A 17,384-nucleotide genomic window follows, 5' to 3' on the forward strand; every position below is an offset into this window, starting at 1 on the left:
AGGAGGTTGCACCTGTTGCCACCTGGAGAAGGCTGTACCCAACCAACCACATCCATGATCATCGCTGGATTTTCCGTGCTTGGTGGCTATTCAGGTAGGCCAATCCCACAACTATGAGAGCACAGGTGTTTGGGTATGGAGCTCCGCACAGCGGGGGCCACGGAGCCTTTGGACAAGGAACCCATGAACGCGCGTGCACCTAGCTTCCCTCTGTACTTCTGTGTCTATGTGAGCGTATGTTTCATTTACGTTTCTGGGGAACCCTTCAAATACAATTCCCAAGGTTCACCCAAGGGGAGAAACGTGCTTTGGAGGCATACGGGGATTTGAGTGCGGCTTGAAACTGGTCCAGGGTCACAAGCTTCCCAAGGTGACTTCAGGCCGTGGAAATACCCCAAACTTTCCTTCCATACAGTCAGTTTGCCTTGGCTGTACGGCGCTACCCCGAAAGCAGGCGGCCAACGTTGCGTACTTTGTGATAAACCCGCCCGCTAAGTTGACAGAAGGGGGAAGGCTCTCCTGTGCCACCACCCTGAGGGTTTTCAGGGAGCTGGGGTTTTTGTGACGGAGACCTGGGCGGCTGGGACCGGCGGCGGAACAGTCACAGCGCCGAGGGCGGCCCGCCGGGGCGAGGGCGGAGCGGGCGCCGCTGCGCTGACGGCCTCGGCAGAAAGGGGGCGGCCGCGCCCATTTCCTCCGCTCAGCCCGGGCCGGCGGGATCCGCATCGGCGAGCGGCGCCTCCCTGGTGTCGGCCGCGGCGCCTCGGGACCGTGCCGGGACCGGGGCGAGTCGGCTCTGGCCGAGCCTGCGGCGACCGCCGCCCCTCCGGACGCTCCGAAGTCCGCCGCGCGGTCGGCGTTCCGGCTGCCCGCATGGACGCGGCGCTGAAGCGGAGCCGCTCCGAGGAGCCGGCAGAGCTCCCGCCGTCCGCCCGGGACTTGGAGGAGGAGGAGGAAGAGGGGATGGAACAGGGGCTGGAGGAGGAAGAAGAGGTAGACCCCCGGATCCAGGTAGGGCGCGCGGGGGGCGCCGCGGTGGTGGGCATCTACACTTGGCGCTGGCCTCGCAGCCCCCGGTGCCTGCGGTCCGGGGGAATGGTGGCTACGTAGCCCCGGGGGCGAGAAGAGAGGGTCTGAATTCCCAGTTTTACCGGGTTCGTAGGGAGGCAGCGGTGCCCGCGTGGATGCGGCCTGACTGTATCGCGGGGATCCCCCGCAGACCCCCGCCGGACCTGGGGGTCGCCGCAGCCGGCCCAGCGGTTCGGGCGGATGTGCAACAAAGGGAAAAAGGGGGCGGGGGCACCCTGCGGGTGTTGGGGTCCTCCCCCACCCCCCGGCCCCCGCCGGCCAGGCTAGCTGCGGTCGTCGCGCGGTCTTGGGGCTGGGGGCAGAGGGGTCGCCCGGCCCGCGTGGGCCTGGGCACCGTGGGCGTTGTCCGCCCCTGCAGCGTGGGCTGGCACCGTGGCCGGGTTGCGAGTCCTCACCTGGCGGAGGTGCCCGGCCTGAGCCATCTTCCGCCTCCTCTGATGCATTGTTAGCAGAGGGCTTATTGTCACCACAGGCTCAGACCTCCGCTTGGCTGCGAATGGTTGAAAACCCAGCTTTTCCTTGTTACGGGGTCGGGGTGTAAACAGAAATCGGGGACAACTGATGCGCAAAGCTGACGCGGGGAGAAGGCGAGGGGATTGGCCTGGCTCTCTGTGCCTCCATTTCTGAGGGAGATGATTAAAAAACAATTTCCAAGCCAAGATCTAGGAGTGACAGCTTAACCTCCTCACCCTCTAGGCAAAAAGCACGGCAAATCCCTTTCCAAGACTGGTTTTTGGCCTCTTTTCATAAATCATTGAATATATATATTGCTTTTAACCATGCGCCGCAATTTCTGGAGCCCTAATTGGTTTTCCAGTGCACAGATCAATTAAAAGCTCATTTAACTCAGCTGTTGCCATTTAAATGAATTGTTTTGGCAGATTAGCAAGATAAAGATCAGGTGGAAAAATCTTTTCGTTAGGGATTCTATTAATTAAAATCACTAGTTTAGACTACTAAATCTTGTTTTCCTGGTACAGGATTTCTGTTAACAGGATCCTTTGTCTGCAGAGTAAAATGAGTTAAGTTGTGCTGGGTACTTTTTACAAAATGTTAGTTTAGAAATATTAAGGATCAGGATTAAGTTGTTTTTGTTTTGTTAAAAACAGCTAGGAGGCTTTAATTGGCTGTTTGAAAAGATTTTCATCTCTAGAAAAATAACCACTAAGGAGTTAATGCCAGAATTCTACCCTTGATCTACATCATTTCACTGGGTTTAGAGTTTTGGCTTGGCCTTGTTTATTTTCTTTTATTGTGTCTTTTCTGCATAGTTTTTCCTGTAAGGGAGAAGGTACTATTTTGATTTGACTCTTAAACCATTTGTAACAGGTGGGTTTACCTGAAGGCACGTACCTGGAATAAATACTTGACCTTCTAAGAAAAAAATTCCTAGGACCTTAAGACATTTTTGAAAGGACACCATCGAGAAAAAGATTTCAGAAATACCGACGTTCATTTGCTTTTCCAGCCAAGGCTCAGCTGTTTTCCTTGAGAATTAATATTGACTTGTCCCTCTTCCTACAAATTGTGCTGGAGTACTTTTGCAGAGAATGAGCTCAGTCCTACTGGAAACAAAAGACAAATCGTTTCAATCTTTCCCCCCCCCCCCCTCTTCTCTTCACTAGGGAGAACTGGAGAAGTTAAATCAATCCACGGATGACATCAACAGACGGGAGACTGAACTTGAGGTACAGAAGGCTGGGTCCCTGGTTCCTGGTCAGGTAGTGTCAGTCCTGCTGACACGAGGCTGCTTGATTTTGTTTTAATAGCTGGAGGATGACTGCTGGCGTCCCCTCCATGGAGTTGAGCAACAGCCCGCTGTCTGACAGAATAAAATACGCTGCTGAGCCCAGTGTGTGGGTGGAACACATGTGGATCCTATTTCACATGTTTTTCATCATGGGAGCTCCGTGGGGCCAAAACCAGGGGCTGTGTGGAGGCTTGAAGTTCATGTGTCTTGTGGAAAAGCTTGAAAGGATTGAGGGGAGAATTAGCTGCATTGTTTCATAGAGAAGAACGAATGAGTTCACAGAATCTCTTAAATATTTTCGGGGGGTTCCTTACGTTTGTACTTGGAAACATTGCGTATTTCCTTAGACTTCTGCCGTTTTTGACTTTCTGTCCTAAAAATTCACTCCCCTTCCATTTCCCTGCTCATTTCTTTATTGTCTGCTTGTGTGTAGAATGTAATTATCTTAATGGTAAGGAAAAGCTGTTTAGACTGGAAGGGCTTTCCTGCTGGGAAGAATCTTGGGAGAGACTAGAACTTGATTTGAATTTCATGAGCATCTTCCAACGTGAGTGTAAACAGATGAGCATTCTTCACAACTACCAATTAGTCCCCAGCCCTTTTTAGTAGTGGTTGGTTTTACCATCCATCAGCAAATTTGAACAAGCCCCGCATGTATCTGAGAGCCTGTGAATGATTCTGTCAGAGTTGAAGGGATGCAGGGAGCTATTGGGAGGACCGTTTCTGTAGCAGGAGAAATAGCAGGGAAGGTCACCGGAAAGGGCAGGAAACATCTGGTCCCTAAGAATGAGGGTGGGGGAGATAGGAATAATCTACTGGGAATACGCTGGCAGTCTTGACTTCTGGCTGCATGGCAAGGCCCCCGAGGCACCAAATCTGGGTGTGGCAAAAAAAAAAAAAAGATGAAAAGCTTGTTTTCTGAGTTATGTGTGAAGGGTTATCGCCAACCCCTCTATTCTGATTGTATGTATCCATGAACCCTGGCTGCCCTTCTCCCCCCTTGTGAAGTAAAACCTGCATGTTTATTTAAAATGTTTTGACTGCTGATGAGTTGAGGCTCTTTGGGCAATTGAAATCTCTCAGAATCTCACATTTCTAATAATATTCAACGACAAAAACCCTACCATTTCTGCAGGGCTGTAGAGTTTACAAAGGGTTTTCACAAGCTGTGTCTCCTCCTGTTATGGCTGCCTAGAACCGTGCTGTCCAGTGTGGTAGTCACTGGCCGTGTGTGGCAATTTAATTTCAAATTAATTAAAATGATACAAGATTAGGGGCGCCTGGGTGGCTCAGTCGGTTAAGCGTCCGACTTCAGCTCAGATCACGATCTCGCGGTCCGTGAGTTCGAGCCCCGCGTCGGGCTCTGGGCTGATGGCTCAGAGCCTGGAGCCTGCTTCCGATTCTGTGTCTCCCCCTCTCTCTGCCCCTCCCCCATTCATGCTCTGTCTCTCTCTGTCTCAGAAATAAATAAAAACATTAAAAAAAAATTTTTTTTAAATGATACAAGATTAAAAATTCAGTCAGCGTAGCCGCCTCTCAGGAGCCTAGTAGCCACCATATTGGGCAGAGCAGAGAACATTTCCATCATCATAGAAATTTCTGGAGAGCACAGTCCTGGAAGTTGGGGGTCTCCCTCCTCACCAGATGAGGATGTGGGGGTACTGGGCCTACTGGTTCTGTGATGTGGCAGAGGCTGGTCATTTTCCACATGCCTGCTAGCTCTCATGTTCTTCCATTCCAAGTAGGAGTAGACAAGTTGGAAATAGTCTTGTTTTTTTGTTTTTGTTTTTGCAAATGATTGCTTGCTTTCTTTGACAAAATTTGTCTGCCCGTACTCCACTTTTTTTGGGTCATGAACAAGACAGCCCCATATGGTGCGCTAACCTGAATATAAAATTAGTTCACCTGATAAACTTTTCACTCTGATTTCACAATCCTCTTTCTGAATACACTTAAGTATTTGTCTGTCACAGGAAGCTGCAGGACAGGTGTTTCCTGCCTCGCTCTGGAGATCACTAGGCAGCAGTGAAGAGAGGTGGTCAGAGCTGGCCTGTGTTGCTGGCTGACCTTTTCTTGGTGTTGTTACAAGCAAGATGGACTCACCGAAGTATCATGCAAGCCATGGAAGGCATTAAAACTTCCCTAGTGGCCACGTTGGAAAGTAAACGGCTGAAATGAATTTTGCTCTGTGTTGTGTAGCCCAGAATGCCCAACATCGTACACTGTCAATATCAAAACAAGTAAAGAGATGTTTTACGTGTAGCTTTGTAGTCTCCAAATTCTCGTGCATGTTTTCCATTTACAGCACGTCACAACGGGGGCTGTATTGGTGCTTGAGAGCACAGTGTGTGCTGTGTTTGTGTGCTTAATAGCTACGCGTGGCCCCAGGGCTGCTACATGTTTCCTGTCACACTCACTAAGGAGCACTGAGATTTCACCCTCCGTGCGGGCACCCTGACACTTGTCATGTTGCTGGAGCCTGGAGGGAAGAGGATGTGTGTGTGTGTGGGCGGGGGGGGGGGGCGCGGGGGGGGCTGTGCTGTGTTCCTTCGGTCAAGCCCTGGGCACCAGGCTCGGGGCGGGCGCTCTGTTGGCCGCTGCATATACCCGGGTGAACTGGACTCGCCTTCGGGGAGTTTAATTTTGGCTGAGGGTGAGGAACCGAGAGGTAGATAATAATTGCTGATTGTAGTAACTGCGGTCAAAGAGTGATGTGGCAGGGGACGGGGGGGGGGGGGGGGGGCGCTGGAAGACACCTGAGCTGAAGCCTATGGTGAGGGAGAGTCCCTGTGCGAAGGGAAGCAGATGGAGTGAGCAGTGGGGGTGGAGGAGGGAAGTGTGCCCAAAGATGTGGGGCAGGAAACAGCCATTTTAACACGGGGTTGGTTCTCGTCTTCGTGCTGGTAGTTCTCTGTAAAGTCGCCGTGATCACTCGCTTGCGTGGATGCCGAACCGTTGCTCCTAGTGGGGTTGGGGGGCGCAGAGTGTTGTGCCCAGAGACCCACAGGAACCCGACCCTGTATTACGCTCCCGTGAGCCTCTGGTCGCAACAGTTTTGGTCAGCCAGTCAATATGTTACCTTGTTTTATGTGTGTTGCTGTTTAAAGACTGTCTGGTACACATTGTTGGTTCATTAACGTTGGGCTCAAAGGCAACAGCGCTGTGACTCATGCCTGAACAGAGCTTGCCTAAACACACGGACATTCTCTGTTAAGGCCCCGTCACGACCTTCTTGGGCTCAGGAGCACTAAACACTAGCCAGCGTGTCAGCACTGGGCTTGGGGGCCTTTGAGACAGCTGGCTGCTTAGGGGGCGTCTGACTCTCGATTTCAGCGTCAGGTCATGATCTCCCTGATCGTGAGTCTGAGCTTCACGTGGGGGACAGCGTGGAGCCTCCTTGGGAATCAATCTCTCTCTCTCTCTCTCTCTCTCTCTCTCTCTGCCCCTCCCCTACTTGTGCGCACAGGTGCGCTCTGTCTCTCTCGAAATAAACTTCAAAACCGCTGACTCCCCAACACAAAGCACAAAAGGGCAAAAAGTGTGGCACTAAATGGACGTGGGAGTGCGGCCACTGGGCATGTCCGTGAATGACTGCAGGAGCTCTGACAGTATTGATTTTGGAATTAGAAATTTTAATGAGTATGGAATCTGCAAGTAATGAGGATTGATTGCGCGTAATTTCAGAGCCTCTAGGGGAGGGCCTTTGGCTTCTGCATTTCCTTTCCCTTTGCTTTTTAATTATGGTCTGGAGTGCCCAGCACCCCTCCTGACTTGGACTCCAGTGGGAGCAGATTGGTGATGAGGTTTGTGTTAGCTGCTCCTTCACTCAGAATGTGGCACGGTTGTCTCTGGGCAGCCGTAGGTGAGGTGCGGGGCCTGGATTCACCTCCATATCCCGTCTCTTGTGTTGGTTGTTGAAATCGGAGAGTACCAAAAGGCCTTTGGATGCCAGCCACCTGCCATGTTGTCACTTGGATATCTGCCTCTTCCTGCAACCACGGTTTACCTCTGACATTGTTTAAACAATGTTGTATCCCCTTTGCACTCTGATTTATATCAAGAGGGCCCGTCCTTCCAGGCTGTTGACAGAGTAACCTTTTAACCAGAAAGCCCTGGGATATAAGCCTGATATTTCAAATTAAGAAATTGTATTATTCCTCCCCCCCACCAGACATGTTGATGAGTCAGCTTGAGTACTTACTGAGCACCTACTGTGTACTGAGAACAGCGAAGGGGAGAGAGCAACGGAGAGAATGGGCAGAGAATTCCAGTTAAACGATGAAAATACACAGTAGGTTTCCTGGCGATATGCCATGAGGAGAAAAATAAGGCAGGGAGGGGCCTTGCAGGGTGGGTATTTTGGAGTCAGGAGGATGCATTGTTACCTACGGTGGGTTTGAAAGGCTTCCCTGAAAGCATGTCTGGAGAGAATGCACCTCACGGCCATGTGGGGGAAGAGCATTCCAGCCAGAGGGAACAGCCAGTGCTAAGCTGGGCTTACTGAGCACCAGCAAGGGTGGGGGGTGCCCAGTGTCCTGGGGGCGGGGTGAGCCGTGGATGCAGGAGTCAGAGAAATGTGTCGTTCGGTGTGTAAATGTGCTGATGTACTTTTGCAATGCATGTTATACAGGGCTATCTTTTTTCAAGTGTTTGTTAAAACAAGATGCAGCACAGAGGATTTCTAAAGCATTGTAATCAAGACTTGCGATATTCCTTGCCAGTCATTTATTTTTTACCGTGATGTGTGTGGTTTTCATGATCTCCCCTGCTTGCGGGCTGTTGTAGGGCTGGGAAATGGTCAGAGAGGAGGAGGAAGGACAGCATCAGGGCTAGTTGCCCATGGACAGCTTTTCTGGCTCCAAGTAATCAAAAGCTGACTTTTCAGCCTGCCCTTTCAGCCTGCCCTTTCCCCAGGGAGGTGAAGGCAGTGAATTGTAAATGCTCTTTCTCTCACTGCTTGGGTGGGGTGGTTTGAAAAGGCATTTGATTCTGGCCAGCTGTGTTCCCCAAATTTGCATAAGGCCAGCACCTAGAATCTGCCTTTTCCCCCCTCCCAGAAACCAGCAAACACTTTCTCTTTAAAATAAAACAAAAAACCCGACTGTTTTGTCCTTGGAAACTCAAGGGTGGGAGAGGAAAGGCAGAGGTGAATTGGAAGCAGCCTGGCCTCTCTCTAATGAATTGTTAGTACAAGTCAGGGCAAGAGAGAAGTTCTTTTCTGAAAGGACAGTGTTGTCACATCTGAGCACTTTCTCCTTCAAGGTGTGTGTGTGTGTGTGTGTGTGTGTGTGTGTGTGTGTGTGTGTGTGTGTGTATGAGAGAAAGAGAGAAAGACAGACATATGAGTGAGTGCACATGTGTACTGGGGAAAGCCCTGTGAGATTCCATTTGTGCTTTGAAGAAGGTCCACGCTGGGACTTCTGTACTTCGGTGAGATCTGGTTCCAGTAGGCATTGGCCTGGAGATATTTGTGTGACCATACTGGGCATCCTCCCCCCACCTCCCCGTAGGTTGAGTCCTGCGTAGGGCACTCCACACAACCTCACACACAGGCTCCCTGCCCTCTCCAAGCTTGGGTTTCCTGGATTCAGGCATGTAGTTACTCAGAGGCATGTGTGTGGCCTTTGGGGAGCCAGGGGCAGCTTTGTTGGAATGGAGGGGCATCAGAGTTGAGGCCTGGAGACCCCCAAGTTATCTGGGAGGGTCAGTTAATATCCCAGGGGCCTGGCAGTGGAGAAGGAAGAGAGCTAACCATCCAGACATCACCTCAGCTTGGGCGGTGCTGGGAAGGGTGGGGTGGCCGGTTGTAAAGGTAAACACACTTGAGGAGTTTTCTAGGTGCCTCTGGGTGATTTGAGCTGGAGCTGCTGCTGTCCCCACAAGTTGGCTTGAAGTTTGGCCATCAGAGTGGTAGGATTTAGGGCTTCCTGCTTCAGTGACATACCCCCCACACTGCTGCTGGGATGTCAAGGGACAGTAACTTTTGACTCAGCCATCACACATGTAAGAATTTATCCTTAGGGAATAACTAGGCAAGAATATAGGTCCAATAATGTTCATGGCAGCATCGTTTAAAAATGTTGGAAAATTTTGAATCTAAATGACTGTCAATAGGGGATCTGTAAAATGAATACAAGGCACAGGCACTGGCTGATAGCCTAAGCCTTAAAACGATGACACAGCTTGTCATTAACGTGGTAAGATGTATGGATGGAGACAGGTTCCGGAAGAGCATGCAGTATGGTCCTGTTCTAAAAATCCGTGTTTATAGGCATAAAAATGCCTGGAAAAGATTATACACATTCTGATGAGAAATGAGCAATATTCACGGTCTTCATACTTTTCTCTCTCTATATTTTTTTAGTTATGCGCATTGAATTTGTATTACTTTACGGTCAGGAAAAAATCCAAACCCAAAGTCATGGGGAAGTAGCGGGCTGAGGGAAGACTGGTCTTGGTATCCGGTGACATGGGCAGAATCTGAGGTCTGGTGACGTTTAGGGGCACTTGGCTCATTGGAAACTGAGTCACCTCGTCTGTGAATTGAGGGAGTGATTCTTGCCCAAATGCCGGGGAGGCCGGGAGGACAAGAGGGAGTGCTTTGACAGCCACGCAGCCTGCGTGAAGGAGAGGCCTCGTGCGTGTGGGACAGGCAGCACCAAGGCCCCCCGGGTGCGGGATGCAGAGACCTCTCTGGTGGGCTGTCCGTGGGAGGCAGGCCTGCCACAGGCTCTGGCCGTGGCTCCGTTCTCCTCCTCTGCGCCCCGCCACGGCATTTCTTTGTCAGAGACTGGCTCTGGCGAGGGGCCAGAGAGAGGGCTTGTCCAGTGGGATGGACTCTGCTCACTGGAGCCCCAGGGTTTTGCTCTGTGGCTGGCCCACTGGGGTGTGGGGATGAGTTTCCCCGAGGGAGCCCTGCTTTGCTAGGGTGCGGCCCTCCTGGGATCTGTCTGGTACTACTTGTGGTGCTCAGTCGCTGTTCGGGTGGGTGAATAACACCATTGCCCCTTCACGGCTTTGGGCAAGTTACTTAATGTCTCTGAGCCTCAGTTTCCCCATTCCAATGATGGTGCCTGGGAAGCCGTCAATAAATATTATCGCTGCTGTTAATGAAGCGGGACAGATGTGGCTGTAATGTGGCTCGTCCTTGCAGGGGACGGTCCATCCTGGGACGTCTTCCCTGCCTGTTTTTGTCTCCTGACTGCCCTTCAGTAACCATGACAGCTAACGATAATAGTGTCTAGGACGTGCCAGACCCTGTTCTAAGCACTTTGTATACGTAAACTCACTGAGTCGTCAGAACAACATGATGCAATAGACCTTATTCTCACCATTTTGCTGATAACAAACTGAGAGTTCAAGTGTCTTGACTAGATTGATTGCTCTGTGGCCAACCGAGGATCCTCCAGACTTGAGAATGGCCCTGGGGGTGCAAAACGGCCCCTGGTCGTGAGCCAGTGCTCTAGAGCAGCGCCATCCAGGTGTGGCCCTTGCACCAGCTGCCTTAGGCTGACGTAGGACTTTGTTAGAGTTGCAGAATTTTCAGCCCTACACAGACCTAGGGAATCAGAATTTCTGGGAGTCGGGCCCAGGAGCCTGTCTTAAGCTGTGCCTGTCTCATGCACATTCATCAGGCTGTTTTCCCGTCAGTTATTTACTTGTCTGACACCCCCACTACCCTGGGCCCTGGGTGGGGGGAGCGGCTGGGTCTCCTATCTTTGTGCCCCAGCACTTTAAGCAGCACCTGAACACAGGTACCATGAATGTCGGAATGGATGGATGTTAACTTGTGGTTGGAATCGAACGTCCTTGTGGACCCCTGGCCCTTTGGCATGGTCGTGCATCGTGTCCTACAAAACAGGCGGCCCCCCTTTCTCTAGGGCCCACTCTGGAACTGCATTTGTCCCCAGGCTGTTCCTAGGCTGGGAACAATTTCAACACTGCTAGAACACAACCTGTGCTCTCCTTCCCCTTTCCAAAGTCCCTCACGTAGAGAGGTCTTAGCTTGTGAAAGGTTAAGATTCTGCCCTACTTGGAGATGCTAGGGGTTCATTTGTTTTTAATTGAAATACAATTGATGAACAATATCCTGCTGGTTTTAGGTGTAAGATGCAAGGGTTTCAAGAGTGGCCTTCCACGGTAAAACAGGATGGCATGTGTGGTTAGAGACAAGTGACCATGATCTATTTGGTGGGAAAAAATTCGGTAATAAAACAATATGTAGATCGTATGTAAAATGACATACACACACGGTAACAGAATCTGTGCATCTGAAAGAAGAAAGGTCTAGTGTGGCCCATAGACCGTGAGGTGCTTGTTACCAATTAAGATGAGGTAAATACAGGGGCGCCTGGGTGGCTCAGTCGGTTGAGCGTCTGACTTCAGCTCAGGTCATGATCTCATGGCTTGTGAGTTCAAGCCCCGCGTCGGACTCTGTGCTGACAGCTCAGAGCCTGGAGCCCGCTTCAGATTCTGTGTCTCCCCCTCTCTCTGCCCCTCCCCTGCTCATGCTCTGTCTCTGTCTCAAAAATAAAAAAAAATAAAAAAAAATTAAGATGTAAATACAGAAATTGAGGGTAAGACTTTGGAAACTTGTTAAAAATGCAGTTTAACATTGCTGTGACAGTCACATGGCATTCCACTTTCCTAGTTTGTTTGTATTCTAAGGAAGTGTTGATTCCTGGTGGGTTGAGGGAAAACAAAGATCCGTTACCATATAGTTTGAGAAGGCTGCCTCTAGAAAAATGTACCCACAGAAGTGACTAGTGGTTATTGCTAGTTGCTAAGAATGCTGGTGATTTTTAGTTTTTATTTCTTGGGATCTTCTGAATTATTTACCATGGGCATATGCTATCACTTTTATAAGCAAGGGTTGGGGGTAGAGAATGAAGCTCAATTATAAAGAGATGTCTTTATGAGTCAAAGAAATGAATTTCTGTGGAAGGAATTTTAGGAACTATGAAGGCTGGTGGGAAAAAATGTTGAGATTGGTAGTCCCTGCCTTAATTGTAGATAAACTCTGATGTTAGTGGGTTTGTTGATGAATTACTGTATTGTTAAAGTGTCATTGTGGTAATTGATGGAGGGATTAAAAGTGCCATACAGGCATTTTAGGATTCTCTGTAGCCAAGAAACCCGCATTTATACACTTACTGTGAAACACAGAAATCACCAAGATACAATGGTGGGAAAAATTTCAAGTATTAAGAATATTTAGATATTGAAACTTAGTTATTACGTGAATTCGAGTTATTATATGAATTGTAAGTGGATGGGGACTGCGGGCACTTGGAGGCTGTCTTTCTCAATCTCGCTCCCTGGAGTCCCGTTAGCAAATGCTGTGAGTATGGGCTGCTGGCTAGAACACAGAAATAGCTATCTAATGTTGGAACAGACTCTGTTGCCTTAAAAAAAATCTGATCTGTCTTCCTTTGAAGCTATAAAGACCGGCGAGATAATACATTAGCTTTGCTGGCCGCTCAGCCGGAACCCATCATAGGAACATAGGCCCTTGTTATGGTACAAACGAACTTTTCCCTAGTGACATGACTGTATCATTAGGGTTTTCCAAGATGCCATCCCTCTGCCTCTGAGTATCTCCACTTCAAAAGAAGACAGGCTAGGGGGGTTGATGGATTTGCTGCTTACCCAGTGGTTGATAGAAGCTTCAGGTCACCTAGTCCGCAGAACAGTGGTCGCCGTGGACTGTCTGTCGCCTTTTCACATAGAGCTGTTATTTTTCCTTCTGAGCGTCTATTGTAGGGATTTCTCACGTAGTGGAGTGTGTGTGTGTGTGTGTGTGTGTGTGTGTGTGTGTGTTTTGGCTGGATGAGTTAAACATCTCTTGAATCTTATCCCTTGGCAGTTATCCCAGTTATCTTTGCCCAGCCCTCCTCTTTGAGGGTTACTTAATCTTGCCTGTCCTCACTTAGATGTTTCCAGCAGTAACAGCTGTATGGCTTTTATGTGGTACACCTTCACCAAGGGTCTCATGATAATTTGCAAAGCACGTCTTTGCAAGAATCCGCCCGCTCTCTCTCTCTCTCTCTCTTTCTCCCTCCTTTTTCCTTCCTTTCCTTTCTCACAAGTGAGGGAGGGGCAGAGAGGGAGAGAGGAAATTAATTCCAAGCCCGCTCTGCACTATCAGTGCAGAACCCGATGAGGGGCTCGAACTCACAAACTGTGAGCGCACGACCTGAGCTGCAGTCAAGAATCAGGTACTTAACCAACTGAGGGCATCCCTAGAATCTGCCTCTTTCACTTCCTTAAAAGAAGATGGGAAAAATTTTTTTCCTATCCTTGCCTGATTTTTCCCTTGCTGTGTTTTGCTGGGTTATCTAAGACATAATTGTTTGCTCTGACAGAAACTGCCAACAGGGAGACTGCCACGAGAGGAACATCTGCTGTTGGAACCACAGACAGGCCCACTTCATGTAAACTCGTCTGATTGTGACCTTAGACTCAGCTGAGGCACGGTGAATGGGGTTTGGTTGTCTTCATCCACGCTCCCCTTTTGTCGCCAGCATGCAAGGGTTCTGTTGCATTCTGATCGCCTTGAAGCCTACAGTTCTCTTCCCCGGTTTTTGGCTTTATTGGAAGAAAAGTATAGTGGGGACTTGTCCTCCTCCATTGTTCTGGTTACTATTTCTACCTAGCAAATTCCCCCAAAGCTTCATTGCTTAGAACAACTGCTTTATTTTGCCCATGATCGTGGGCCAGGGATTTGGAGAAGGCTCAGCTGGGGCTGAGAAGGCTGGGAGAAGGCTCTCACTGGAGGTGTCTCACGCATTTGCAGTCCGATGTCAGCTGGGGCTGTGGTCCTCTGAAGGCTGGACGGGACATCCGAGGAGGCCCACTCCTGTGTCTGGTTGGGGACACTGGCTCTTGGCGGGGGGGACTTGGCTCTTGACACAGAGCTCAGCCGGGGTTGTCCACCAGACTGCTGAATCTGACCTTTCCGGCATGTTGTTTCAGGCACTCTGACCGCCTCATGGTGTTTGGCTCCCCTGACGGTGAGCATCCAACATGACCAGGTGGAAGCATCATGGCCTTTTCTCTCTCTAAGCCTTGGGAGTCCCGATGTAGCGCTTCTGTCACATTTCTAGCTGTCACATTTCTAGGTGCAGGCAATCATGAGCTCACCCGCAAGCGGAGGGGACACAGACTCCATCCCTTGGTGGGAGAGTATCAGAGAATTTTGAAGCACGTTTTAGGGGCACCTGAGTAGCTCAGTCAGTGAAGCATCCGACTTTGACTCAGGTCACGATCTCATGGTTTGGGAGTTCGAGCCCTGTGTTGAGTTCTGTGCTGACAGCTTGGAGCCTGCTTCAGATTCATCCTCCCTCTCTCCCCCTCCCCTGCTCACACACACTCTCTCTCTCTCAAAAATAAACATTTTTAAAATTAAAAAAAAAAAAGGAATTTTGAAACCCATTTTAAAACTGCCACACTCATGGCGGTGATACACAGGGACTCATTTTGAGGCCTGCAGGACGTCCATTTACATTTATTTCATGAACAGCCACATTTCATAGTGCCTCCTCGAGTTGCTTTAATGGTTAACCAGCAGAGCGAGGACTTTGGTTAGCATTCTCAGTGATCCTTAAACCAGCAACAGTAAAAGCAAAAGGGTGCAGTTTTGGCAATGGTCTTGTTTTAGGGAACTCTGTGCCACTTCGTCGACGTCTTACAAATTTTGTGCGAGAGAAAATTATGCCATGGCTTCAATGCCTATTAGAAAAAATTAACAGAGCCTCAAGCCAAAAGTGCAGTACTGAGGCAGGCACTTTACAGGTTCAGGGGGAAGGTTCTAAACCTTCTTGGGCAGCTCTTGACATGCTGCTTTCTTTCCTTGCCCCTGGTTTTGCCAGCATCTCCGGTGGGGAAATAGAACCTTGGTATTGCATGCATTTGCTAGAAATTGGATCTACTCCCCGAGCTGGAACTTGTTAAAGCAGACCACGCTTTAATGCTATAAAACGTAAGGTCAAAAATGGGTTGGAGAACTTGCTGTGGAGCAAATAGATGCTTAAACAGCATAGCATGTGATGGTGGAAAGCACAGGCTTTGCAGGTCAGGAGGGCTGGATTTGAATTCTCCCTCTGCCTCTTCATAAGCTGTGCAGTCTTTTCTGGGTTTGATTTTCTTGTGTCTAAAATGGGAAGGGTGATACCTGCCTTGCAGGGCTGTTAAGGATTAAATAAGGTGATGTTTATGAAGTGCCTGGCACGGTACCTCACGTGTAATGTTCAACAAGTGTTGGTTCTTTCTACCTTTGCTCATTTATTGAATGATGGCACCTACATAAAAAATCGTTATTGATTGAAAGCTTATTATAAGCTCAGTATCGTGCTAAGGGCTTTGTATGGTTCATCCGGTTCTCACAACAGCTCTTGAGGACATTGATGACAACTGGAGGCACTGACTGAAAGATTGAGCCCTTCTCCCGGGTCACGTGGCCAAGTGAGCGGGTGGGGGAGCCAAGATTTGAATTCAGGAGTCTGAGGCTGAAGGCCATGCCCTTAAGTAGTTTGGGGATGTATGTTACAGATGTGGAGGATGAGTGTTCTGAGGTTCCTACCAGGACTACAGGTGAAAGAGGTCTAGGACTTAGGGGACCAGGTTTCTAACCTCTGCTCTGATACCAGGTACACCATCTTTGGGAGGGGAACTGTACCTCCTGAGGCCTCAGTCACCGCGTCTGTGAAAAGGGAGCATCTGATCTGAATGATCAGCAGAGTCCTGAGATTTTGACTTTAATCTAGCCACATGTTGAATGAATTATGAATCCCCCTCCATCTCAATGACAGGGAAATACAAAAGCTCTTTGGTCAATCTCTGCTGCAACAGGCTTAAATTTTTATTTTTACCGAAGCGCTACATGCACGCAGTTAGAAGCCCCTGAGAAGTTTTACCGAGAACGTCCCCTGCCTCCTTCCTTCCCACCCCCAGTTCTGCTCCCCAGAACAACCACCTTTAACGTTTTTAGCCATTTGTTCTGGTGGATTCCTCTGTATGTCTAAAGTGATGGCAGTGGGTTTTGACTTTGGCGCTGTTGCATCCTGTGTCCTCCTTTCTTTCCGTCCTGAGGAGCTGCGGGCAGCGGGGAGGTTACCCAAAGGAGGCAGGAGAGCCAGCCTGCCTGGAACGCTGTGGTGGATGGAATCGTGCTTCCCACAGAGGCTGCGTGGCCTCAAGAGCTTTCCAAGGTTATGTGAATTCACCATATTGTCCTAATTCTAAAACTCGTGTTCAGTACAAAACGGACCTTGTATCGCATTCCAGCTCGGTTGGTGGTTGAAACATTACCCCCGACAAACATGCTATAGTGCATCCAAAATGTAAGATTTGCGAATTTTTGAAAAAAAAAAAAAAAGTGGGCTTGAGGTTGAGCAGATATGTTAAGGCTTTTGGTGTAAACTTGGAAATAGTTCACTTGTGGCTGAACTCAGGAAAATGCCCTGGTTTCAGCAAATCTCTCTCCTTTTTCACAAAGAATCCTGTGGATTTAAAAACCTATGTTTGACCATGAATGAAAAAGCACTGGGACCCATCGGTCTAAGGGTGTGTGTGTCATGGGTGGGGGGCGGGGGGGAGGGGTTGTTGTGCAACTTTAGTCTTTCCTCCAGGGCCTCCTAGGACTGATCCTTCTACCCCAAGATTTAAAGAGCTGTGGGTTTTTTTTCCTTTGTGGTGCTTTGGACCTTGGGCTGTTGAAACATACTTTTTTGTAATTGGTTAAATTCCATTCTGGTGGCTCATGCACACGTCACGTCAACAAAAAAGATGAATTGAAAGTGAGTCGTTTTTAACTGGCTCATATTATTCAAAAATACCAAGGCCATGGAGGACAAAAAAAGACTGCAGAACTGTTCCAGATTAAAGAAGGCTAGAGAAATATGACAACTAAATACAAGCTGGCGATCCTGGATTGGATCCTGAAAGATTTTGTTCCTTTAACTGTAAAAGACAATAGTGAGACAGTTGATGCAATTTGAATGAAGTCCTAGACCAGGTTAGCTGGCTTGGTACCTGTGTGGATTTTCAGATTGTCCTCCTTGTACTCTGGCTATGTAAGAGAGTGTCCTCAGCTTTGGGAACTATGGGCTAAAGTATTTCAGCGTAAAGGGACATCATGTCTGCATCTTACCCTCATTTTTTCCAAGTCTGAAATTATTTTATTTTATCTTTTAAGTTTGTTTATTTTCGAGACCAAGAGAGAGTGGGGGAAGGGCAGAGAAGAGAGAGAAGGAGGGAGGGAGGGAGAGAGAATCCCAAGCAGGCTCTCTGCTGTCAGCACAGAGCCCAATGCAGGCCTCAAACGCACAAACTCTGAGATCATGACCTGAGGTGAAATCCAGAGTCGGACCCTTAACCAAGTAAGGCACCCAGGTTGCCCCTGAAGTTATTTTAAATTAAAAAGCTGAAAGGAAGAGCCTTCTTCTCATTCCCAGATCTGTCAACTGCCTTAACTCAGCCTCCAAATGGCTGGGCCTGTGGGATCTTGACGTTGGATAGAGCTTCAGGGGAATCTGCATGGTTGAGG

The 17,384-nt window shown here is 49.1% G+C and overlaps 1 protein-coding gene across 1 annotated transcript in view; it reads left to right on the plus strand.

Moving 5' to 3' along the window:
• Window positions 1–658: 658 nt before the first annotated feature.
• The window catches only part of SH3BP5 (SH3 domain binding protein 5), a 77,391-nt gene continuing 60,665 nt past the window's right edge, over window positions 659–17,384 (plus strand). The window contains exons 1-2 of the mRNA XM_047874158.1: window positions 659–1,011; window positions 2,715–2,777. Coding sequence (XP_047730114.1) covers window positions 874–1,011; window positions 2,715–2,777 — 201 coding nt within the window. The 5' untranslated portion in view covers window positions 659–873. The remainder of the gene's footprint in view (window positions 1,012–2,714; window positions 2,778–17,384) is intronic.

This window comes from Prionailurus viverrinus, chromosome C2 (genome assembly GCF_022837055.1).
Source record: "Prionailurus viverrinus isolate Anna chromosome C2, UM_Priviv_1.0, whole genome shotgun sequence".
Lineage (NCBI taxonomy): Eukaryota > Metazoa > Chordata > Mammalia > Carnivora > Felidae > Prionailurus > Prionailurus viverrinus.